The 11,072-nt window shown below is 40.8% G+C and overlaps 1 protein-coding gene across 4 annotated transcripts in view; it reads right to left on the reverse strand.

Moving 5' to 3' along the window:
- Positions 1 to 10,989, reverse strand: part of LOC138357577 (uncharacterized) — a 24,666-nt gene extending 13,677 nt beyond the window's left edge. For 2 of the 4 annotated variants that reach the window (XM_069314528.1, XM_069314527.1), the window contains exons 1-4: positions 8,420 to 8,719; positions 3,497 to 3,589; positions 2,571 to 2,873; positions 1,723 to 1,985 (exon numbers count right to left, since the gene is read on the reverse strand). In XM_069314528.1, coding sequence (XP_069170629.1) covers positions 1,723 to 1,985; positions 2,571 to 2,873; positions 3,497 to 3,581 — 651 coding nt within the window. In that variant the 5' untranslated portion in view covers positions 3,582 to 3,589; positions 8,420 to 8,719. Of the gene's footprint in view, positions 1 to 283; positions 1,986 to 2,570; positions 2,874 to 3,496; positions 3,590 to 8,419; positions 8,723 to 8,793 lie in introns of those variants that run through there. The other 2 variants (XM_069314526.1, XM_069314525.1) reach the window with 2 other exon arrangements.
- Positions 10,990 to 11,072: the final 83 nt, after the last annotated feature.

Consider the following 11,072-nt stretch of genomic DNA (forward strand, 5'->3'; position numbering starts at 1 on the left):
GTAGCTGATCTATAATATTCTAAGAGCATGGACAATAGTAGGTAAATTTCACAACCCATGTGGGACCTGAAAAGTACAATTTTCCTTATAATTGAACCAATCACGACTATTCTGCTATCTAGGTTGACGGACGGGTACTGTGAGACGCAAGTTGGTACGTGAGGAAGAGTTTGGGCCTTGGAAAAAAAAGTAACTGGGAATATATCACATATTTACTAATTCATATTCAACATATTGACTTTAAGCATTAAGTCATATATGTGCTGTCTTGTGTGAGAACGGGTTGGGGCAGGGACACACACTCGAACACTATATCTTGGATTGTTGTAAAATTGAGCCTTTTAGAGATAAATCTAAGCTCACTCTGTATGATATGGCAACCTATCTTATTACCATGGATAAATTACCTGAAATCCTTGCACTGTACCCACATTTTGCTTCCAGTAGATGAACGACATATGAGATTCAGAAACAAGTAGTGTATTGTGAGGACTAATAATAAACAGAAGCTCCCCTATGACTCTGTAATATCCCCATTGGCCAAACTATTATGTATTAACGACAAGACCTACCATTAATGTATGATGACTTACTGTAAATATGTAGCTCTTGTAATAGCACTTTCTCTGTAACTAGCTGACATTGTATCTATAAGGTGTGAAGGATTGAAGAAATTGTTTATGTAATAATCTAAGATGAGGTCTGATAAAGACCTTTTGTGCCCTCTATAATGCTTTTGCGCTACCGCTCACAGGATGAGTATGGGGTGCACAATAAACTAGCCGCCTTCGGCGGCAACAATCAAAGATACAATCTTACTTTCCAAGCAATAAATATGTCTGAAAATTTGTTTGGTGGTCAGGGTTAATTTGTCACCTTGTCCCTCGTGTATTTGTCCCCTTATTTCGTCTTTTATTTTGTGATATTTTTATAAATCTCTGAATGTTCTTTTAGTAACCTCTTTTATCTGCAGTTTTCTTCAGTCATGTTCTCTTACTTTTCCAAATTCTTAAGAATATAAATTGTTAATCATTCTTCGTATGGGACTACGAAGAAAGTCAAACAACAACAGAATAATATCCAAATTAGGGTGTTTGTTTATGAAAACCATAGAGTCGGATCACAACCGGTTGGTCCCGGATTCGATTCTCGGAGAGGACGAGACGTTAGGGCACATTTTCTTACACCTGATCCTTCTTTTTCCACCTAGCAGTGAATTGAACTGTATTCTTGTACCCGACAACAGTTAACAATATAACAATACAAGGAATTGTCTAATCTATTTTTAGATGTATTCTGAACTATAGTATTTTAGAAACTGTATATTTACTACATGATGAAGCAAAGAGTATTTTGCTTTGTTGAAGAGAAATCGTTAACCAATAATTGAAAAGACATTGTTGTGAGACAAGTTGGATTGGAGAGTATTTAAGTGTTTTATAATTTTATTATTAGTTAACTTTATTAACATACCACTCAATATTTTCTAACTTCGAGTGGTATGAGTTTGTTCCAGTAGTTTAAATACTTCACCGATTCTACGCGCGCATTAAAAGCTCTCTACACACACTTTCTAGCTGTGCAATCTTATCAGCCTTGAAAAGGGGGATGTGAGGACTGACCAATATTCCGTACGAGAGAGAACCTAAGGTTGGAAGAGTAATTGGTGTGGGATTCCTCGTTTGGAAGGTTCTTAATGTTTTGGAAGGTTATTAAGGTTACCTTAACGTTGTTGACCTCGAACAAAAACTTGAGGGTGACGGGTGAGTTGCTCTTCAGATCGCCACAGTCGCTCTCCGTCTCTTCGTCAACTACTGCCAGGCCGGAGCTGCTGGTGTTCCAACACAGTGTCCTCATGTTTCCTGATACTGAGAACTTCACTTTTGTGTCCTCTGTTGGCGTCAGAACCAAGGACTCCTCTTTTCCAGACGAAGGAATTCGTACATCAGCCTTCCCATTGCTTGAGAGCTCTCTGTTTGCCCAGGCTGGAAATATATGTGAAAAGAGTATTTGTGTGTATGTGAAATGCGCATTTTTGTGTAAGTGTTCGTGTAAATTTGTGTTTGCATGTGAGTGCTAGTTTGTATATGCAAGACTGTGAATCGAATAATTCAGAGAGTGTGGATGGTTAGTTGTGTGAAAGTGGAAAAGTGTTTGCATGTGTAAGTTTGTGTATGTGTTTGTACATTTAACAAGGAGATAACCTGTCTTTCATCTATGGAAAAGTGACCTGCTTGTATACTAATTACTTTGTGTAAACCAATTGTTTCTTGAGTAACCTTACTGATACTACAAGACTTAAATGACACTTGTATTCTCCTCCACGTTATCTTGGTAAGGTCACACGACCCCCCTTCCCTTCCATCCCCCTCACAGTTGGCTATATCACTGGGCATCAATAAAAACAAATTCTCACAAGCAGCTACTAGAGTTCACATAATTAAATATGATCAAACAGAGTGTAGTAAGTAGTGCCAAAATTATGCTATATTTTCATTGAATATTACACTGACACAAATTTATTTAGACTAATTCATGCCCAAAAAAGACCACAATAATACAAGACTGACCTTGAGGACACTGCATTAGAATATCAACTTCCTGAATGGTGACAGTCTTTCTTGTTCCAGAAATGTTTGCCTGGGGTCCTGTGGAGTGCTGAATCTTCCCCTGTACATTCAGCTCCGGTACACTTGCTAAATTCAACTCAGCCTGTAACCACTCATGCTGTGCTAGGTTCTTATACTGCATTTTGAAAGTACTTCCTCCTCGTTCAAAATTTATTTCCAAGTCATCATCATTACTTTTCACAAACCCAAACTTAACCGAGTCTTCAAACGTTGTAATTTCCACGTTCTTCTTGACAGCACACTCTGAAACAGTAACATTAGATCTTCGATGTCTAGCATTATTTCCTCTTCATTGGAATAAGAAATATACATAAAAAAAATTCCTAAAATATACTCTTGCCTTACAATAATAACCAACGAAGGTCTGTTGTTGGTCGGGTAGGCAGACCTGAGGCCATATCTTCACGTCTCAAGATCTTCACAGCTATGAACAACCCCCTCTTGACCTCCTGGAGAATCTGACCTGACCCAGGAATCTAAATTTTATCTGATATAGCTTTACCCATATTGTTACTGACACTGTTCATCCCACATTACTATGCGGCCCGTCATCCTAAGGTATCCCAACGTCAAGAAACTATCGTACTAAAGTGCACCTTGTCCTAACCTACCAGAGGACCCAAAACAGAAAACGGGACAGAATGTCTATTTCGCGAGCCGCTTATATTTTCTAGTATGACAGTTTTTGGCTTTTGCTTTTTGTGCTATCAACTGCTTGAAATCTATTGGAGAATAATGAAAGCAAATCCGTATTGTGAATCTCGTATGAATCTAGTTTTCAAGAGGTAAGGAGGACTCTACTTTCCGTCATAAAGGGAGTGGACAACAACACGAAGGGACCGTGCCAGTGTCCAGACAGTACTTACCACTGTACAAGTGGGAGTCTGGTGGCACGTCACTTTCCACCACCACCACTACCACCATCATCACCATACTCAGCAACATCCTCATCTTCCCTGCTGGAGACAGAATTTTATATATAAGAACATATGAATAAAGAAAATTGCAGAAGACCTATTGGCCCATACGAGGTACTTTGTATTTATATACACCTAAACTTATATACATATGTCTATCCTACACTTGAAACAATACACTGACCCCCAGTCTGTTATATATATTCAAAATAATTTGTTCTATAAATCAATAATCCTATTTCCAAACTAGTATTTACCCTAGATCTTTGCTAAATCTATTTTTTTCCAATATATATATATATATATAGAGAGAGAGAGAGAGAGAGAGAGAGAGAGAGAGAGAGAGAGAGAGAGAGAGAGAGAGAGAGAGAGAGAGAGAGAGAGAGAGAGAGAGAGAGAGAGAGAGAGAGAGAGAGAGAGAGAAAGTGAGACAAGTGTTTATTTAGACAGCCTAACTTGTTTGTTTTTAACTTGTTTTTAACTTGTTTTTAACTAGTTTTTAACTTTCACTTGTTTTATCTAATTAGTTCCTAGTGTTTTATAATAACTTATCCAATTTGTATTTGTCATATTTTAATATTTTAAGTTAAACTTTATATTATTTATTTAATTTCTGTGTATACATATTTTTCAAATATTTTCTTTTAAGCTAAGATAGCGTAGGATAAGCACATCCTGCTGGAACAAACATAATTAGCCCTAGTACACAGCCCTACGCGACCCCGCTTGTAACACCTTTTTTTTTTTGAGATATATAGATGTTTTTTGAGATGAAAGAAAATGTAGAATAGAACCAGTGAAGAGCAGAGGTGCCATAGGCACAATCAGAGAACACTGTATAAACATCAGAGGTCCGCGGTTGTTCAACGTCCTCCCAGCAAGCATAAGAAATATTGCCGGAACAACCCTGGACATTTTCAAGAGGAAACTAGATTTATTCCTCCAAGGAGTGCCGGACCAACCGGGCAGTGGTGGGTATGTGGGCCTGCGGGCCGCTCCAAGCAACAGCCTGGTGGACCAAACTCTCACAAGTCAAGCCTGGCCTCGGGCCGGGCTTGGGGAGTAGAAGAACTCCCAGAACCCCATCAACCTGGTAGCCAGGTATATACAGGAGTTGTTACATTCTTGTACAGCCACTAGTACGCGTAGCGTTTCGGGCAGGTCCCTGGAATACGATCCCCGCCGCGAAGAATCGTTGTTACAACCAAGTACACATTTTACTGTTGAGTTAAACAGAGGCTACAGTTAAGGATTTGTGCCCAGTAAATGCCTTTTCGGCCAGGATACGAACCCGTGACAAAGCGCTCGCGGAACGCCAAGCGAGTGTCTTACTACTACACCACGGGGACTATCTCTCTCAACTTTCTAGCTGTTACTCTCACTGTGACTCTCTGTCTTCTGTTGCTTAGGTACTCATTAACCGCCAGTTTCTCTCTGTGTTAACATTGTCCTGATACTACGTTAACTTATATTACGTCGAATATTATAAGTTAACTTTGTATATTATGTTAACTTAAAATAACTTAATATACGTTTTTATATAGAATACAAATTTAAGGATTGATACGACTGAAGTTAATCAGATGAGATATAAATAAGGGTTTAAATATATAACCACAAAATAGGACTAAAAATAGGAAAAATAGGATAGAATGGATTTGGTCTGAGTACAGATATATATATATATATATATATATATATATATATATATATATATATATATATATATATATATATATATATATATATATATATATATATATATATATATGCCTCTGCTTAATAACACTGTGACACTGGAGACACTGTGTCTTCCCATATTAACAGGGACTTGATGAAATTAACGTCTAAATGACCCCTCACTTGCTCTGGTGCTCTTGGGAGGTGTTGATCTTTGGGGTATTTAAATACTCCGAAATTACCATCTCTTTTAAGGGTCTGAGCGGTCCGGTCCTCGACCAGGCCTCCACCCCCAGGAAGCAGCCCGTGACAGCTGACTAACACCCAGGTACCTATTTTACTGCTAGGTAACAGGGGGCATAGGGCGAAAGAAACTCTACCCATTGTTTCTCGCCGGCGCCTGGGATCGAACCCAGGACCACAGGATCACAAGTCCAGCGTGCTGTCCGCTCGGCCGACCGGCTCCCATGTCCACTAACTTTTCACCAGAAGCTGAAATGGACCGTTCAATTGGCTAATGAATTTGGTGAATATGAACCATTGTTTAAGGAGGGAGTTCACCGGCCCCACTTAACAGTTGGGACAGAAGAGGCAGTGGAACATGGCGTGGTAACATGAACATGAAGAGAGGCAGAGGGGCCTCGTAGCCTGGTGGATAGCGCGCAGGACTCGTAATTCTGTGGCGCGGGTTCGATTCCCGCACGAGGCAGAAACAAATGGGCAAAGTTTCTTTCACCCTGAGTGCCCCTGTTACCTAGCAGTAAATAGGTACCTGGGTGTTAGTCAGCTGTCACGGGCTGCTTCCTGGAGGTGGAGGCCTGGTCGAGAACCGGGCCGCGGGGACACTAAAGCCCCGAAATCATCTCAAGATAACATCTAACGGATTTAAGAATATTGTTTTAGGTATTCCTGAAGTCGGAATAATTTACATTAAAGTTATTGTTTTTAAGTATCAGACATACTTGGATCCTGAATTTCTTCATCTCAACAATGAAAGTGTTGTGTGGGCTAAGATGAACATTGTACGTGGTGAAAAACAAAGCCAAACTGTTGCTTGGCGACTGACTAAGTCGCCTTAGTCAGAGGCGACTTAGTCAGAGAACTTAATCGATCTCTTGGCTTCATTTTGTACCTTCTCCAACTCGTTTAGTCTGCCTTTACCAAAGCAAGACATGACAGGGGCAGCATAATCAATAAGAGATCTCACAGTATGCCATGTGATTACCACTGGAATGTGACATGTATAATATGATTAAAAATTGTGTACTGCTTGTGAGCCCCTTGGGGGACCTTATATACACGAAGGTAGAAATAGCCTAATTTACTCTGTCCTTTTGAGATGTACTTCCTTTACTCAATAGGTGCCCTTGAGGAGATACCAACTTTAATCTACAAAAAAGCCTCCAGATCTTTAGCCCCTGCTATTGCTTTGCTCTTCAACAAGTCACTTGAACTCCAAACCTTTCCAGATATTCTAAAAAAAGCGAGAGTAACGCCTGTCCATAAATGTGGTGATCTCACAGATGTTAACAACTACAGACCTATATCAATCCTGCCAAACTTGTCAAAAATTTTTGAAAAACTAATCTATAAGCAGCTTTACTCATATCTAGCCAAACTCAATATACTTAGCCCTTGCCAATATGGCTTCAGGCCCAAAAAAAGCACTAACGATGCACTTATTAGTATGCTTAACTCGATTCATACAGCTCTTGATAAAAATGAGTTCCCTGTTGGGTTATTTGTGGACCTGCGTAAAGCTTTCGATACTGTCAACCACCAAAACCTTCTTCTTAAATTACATCATTATGGTGTCAGAGGACACTCCCTACAATACCTCAAATCCTACCTTACTGACAGGCTCCAATGTGTTTCTGTGAATAATACAATTTCTCCCACCCTACCCATCAACATTGGTGTTCCCCAGGGCAGCATACTTGGCCCTCTCCTCTTTCTCATCTACATTAATGACCTTCCAAATGCCTCCCAACACCTCAAACCAATCCTATTTGCTGACGACACAACCTTCATTTACTCCAGTCCTGATCCCCTTGCTCTAAATGCCACAGTAAATACTGAGCTAAATAAAGTCCATCTGTGGCTAACTGCCAACAAACTCACCCTTAACATTGACAAAACTTTCTATATTCTGTTTGGCAATAAATCCTCTAATCAAATAAATCTCAAAATAAACAATACCCAAATTTGTAACAAATTAGATGGCAAATTCCTTGGCATTCTCATTGACCACAAGCTGAATTTCCAGGGACACATTCTAAACATATCAATAAAAGTTTCAAAAACTGTGGGCATTCTTTCTAAGATTAGATATTATGTACCACGCTCTGCCCTGGTGACTCCCTTATCTATCCATATCTCAACTATGGTATTTGTGCTTGGGGCTCTACTACCCAAAATCACTTACGTCCTCTAATTACTCAACACAAAGCTGCGATTAGGACAATATCCAATTCTGGCCCTAGACATCACTCGGTACCCCTACTCAAATCCCTGAATATGTTAGACATTAAGTCACTGCACATTCTCTCATGTGTACTATACATATACAAAACGCTAAACTGTAATGCCAATCCTGATCTCAAAAGCTTCATAGAAGGTTGTAACAGAACCCATGAGCACCACACCAGAAATAAATACAGTTTTGATATTCCTAGAGTACGACTTAATCAAACCAGAAATGCTCTACAAATCAAGGGGCCCAGAATGTGGAATGACCTTCCCAACCATGTTAAAGACAGTACCTCTCTCAACCAGTTTAAGTTAAAAACGAAGCTATACCTAATAAATTCCCTGTAACCTACCTTACCCCTCTATTGTCAACCCATGTATGTTTTTTTTTTTTTTTTTCAAATCAACGCTGTTTTAATGTAATTTTCTGTAATAATTTGTAATTGTATTTGTGCTGTTTTTTCAACAATGTTCCCCCCTCTTTTACCTCTATTTTTATTTGTACTCAACGCATTTTTTTCTTTTTACCCATTAGTTTTAAGCTTTAGTCAGTAGTGTTTTTTCCTGCCCGAAACGCTTTGCGTAATAGTGGCTTTAGGCATTGTATGTACTAGCTCCTATCTATAAAGCCAACAAACTTTGTAAAATCTCTTTATGTATGTACCTTACCTAAATAAAAATTATTATTATTATTATTATTATTATTATTATTATTAAACTTACTTGAACTTGTATTTGGTGGTTTGCCTTAGTGTTTACTGCACTCTATGGTGACGGAGAGCAGCATACTGAACCCAGTGGCGGCTTATCGCACACTGAACGGAAGACCAGGGTTCCCAGATCCAAATTGCTAAAAGTAGCGAGCTGACGGTCAAAAAGTAGCGAATTTGCAAGTAGAGTAGCTCAATTTTTTGAGTCAAATCGAATCAAATCAAATGTTTATTCAGGTAAAAGTACATACATACAAGATGAGTTACAAACATAATGTTAGATTTCTAGATAGCGACAGTGCATACAGACAGACGACATTCAAATTTAGTAAGTTTATCTTCCTTCTTTGATAGAACAGATTTGATGCTCATCTGCTGATGACTTACCTCCGATATATTTTGTCTGTGTTTTAATGTTTCACTGTGTTTCTTTAAATCACTTCTATGAGCTCTTATCTCAGTTCTACAAACTTTACAATATGCCATATTTCCATCTTCTTTCACTTGGATCCTTAAGCCAGGACATCTGAAACGCTTCCTGGTATTTAGACCACTTCCCCATTTTACGCTTCTTTATCTTAACACTTAAGCAAATTCTAAAAGTAACAGCGGTAACTTCTTTTCTATATGCGGTAACTTGTGTCGAACTATCCTTCTGGAGGTCAGAGCCACACTAACAATGAAAGCACAGATGAAGCTGCCAAGTTCACTGTATGCTAATCCGCTCTAACGACAGTCATTTGATTCTTGGAAACACCTACCTTGAGGTTACCTTGAGGTGCTTCCGGGGCTTAGCATCCCCGCGGCCCGGTCGTCGACCAGGCCTCCTGATTGCCGGACTGATCAACCAGGCTGTTGGACGCGGTTGCTCGCAGCCTGACGTATGAGTCACAGCCTGGTTGATCAGGTATCAGGTATCCTATAGAGAAACCTAATATTTACAGTAGGCAACAGTGGGAGGTCACTTAACATAGACAGTACCCTGGATGAAGTATTCATGGCAATTAAGGTCGGGAAATCTATAGCCCCTGGGGAGGATTATCTTGCCTTGTGGTTACTTTTTCTTTAGGAAGTTCCTAGGATCAACGTCCACAGGGGGTCGGTCTCTGACCTGGCCTCCTGCGGTAAGTGGTCTATTCAATCAAGCTGTTGGACGCGGCTGTGATTTGTACACATGACATTATAAAAGCATAAAAATCATCATAGAGTTTCTTAACATTAATAGCCCAACTTGTTTTTAAAGTAGCCCAAAAAGTCGCAAGTAGCGACATTAAAAATTTGGGAGCGCGGGGCTCTGAAAAGTAGCCCAATTCGCTACTTGTAGCCCAATCTGGCATCCTTTTTTTTTGAGATATACAAGAGTTGTTACATTCTTGAGATATATACAAGAGTTGTTACATTCTTGTACAGCCACTAGTACGCGTAGCGTTTCGGGCAAGTCCTTAATCCTATGGTCCCTGGAATACGATCCCCTGCCGCGAAGAATCGTTTTTTCATCCAAGTACACATTTTACTGTTGCGTTAAACAGAGGCTACAGTTAAGGAATTGCGCCCAGTAAATCCTCCCCGGCCAGGATACGAACCCATGACATAGCGCTCGCGGAACGCCAGGCGAGTGTCTTACCACTACACCACGGAGACTCATCCCTGGCGGATACCAACAAGGGAAAAGCGTTGTTCTTTGTTGTTGTTTAAAATTCATCTACTTGGAAAGAAAAGTTCCAAATAGCACAGGCTTTGGTGAGCCCGTAAGTGGAGGTTCTTTAGAGCCATCATTTGTATCAATAGCTGATACAAATATCAATAGATGATACATCCATTCCCAGAATGGTGGATTTCAGCCCCGGAGGGCTGGCTGTACCAGTTAGGGAGCTGGTGGGGTTAGTGTAGACCTCTAGGTCTTCCGTTTTTTCTTTGCCTGAGACTTTGGCTGAGCCGTGCTGTCGTAGGAGTTTGGTGAGGTGGCCTCTATGAGGAGGTCTTGTACCGAGTAGGTGTCGTATTTGTGATGCGGCGGTGGAGCTCCTACTAAGATTTCCTCGTCTGAGGAGTCCGTAACCTCCGAAGTTGGTGTTTTCGTCTTTCGTCTCACAGCCTGAGGTAGGCTCAGGTGTTGTAGATTAGTGGCAGAAGCTATTTCAGGAGCGTTGGTGGTGCTGTTAGTGTTTAAAGACAGCACGTCTGCTGAGATGGTGATTGTAAGAGTGTTGGGAGTTGGAGACAGGCCTCAGGTGGTTCTGAAGTTTGTGATGAAATTGACCTCATGGTCGATCTGGTGGAAGTCTTCGGAGTGGAAGTAAAAGCAGTGAGACTTGCGTCCGGGGCGGGGGGTCCGGTAGCCATTGTGGAAGCTGGAAGAAGGTCATCAGGTACAGCAGCTGTTGGAAGTCCATTCGTGACGAGCAGCCTGTTGAATACGTGGATATAGCGGGTAATGTCGTCGCCCGCTCTTTTCTCGGCGAGGTGAAGGAAGACGGGTAAAAGGGTGGCCTTGGTGGAGGCAGCAGGTGGGGCCGGTTGTGGGATGGTCAGAGGTGGTGCAGTCGTCTGGGTGCGGCATCCCCAGAGGCCAGGCAGGCAGTGGTGAGGGAGTCACGTGTGTGTTTCCAAGTAAGGCTGGGAATTCCGACGGGAGCGGGTTTGCTGGTCAAGGTATGACAGTGGAG

Source organism: Procambarus clarkii, chromosome 79 (assembly GCF_040958095.1).
Source record: "Procambarus clarkii isolate CNS0578487 chromosome 79, FALCON_Pclarkii_2.0, whole genome shotgun sequence".
NCBI lineage: Eukaryota > Metazoa > Arthropoda > Malacostraca > Decapoda > Cambaridae > Procambarus > Procambarus clarkii.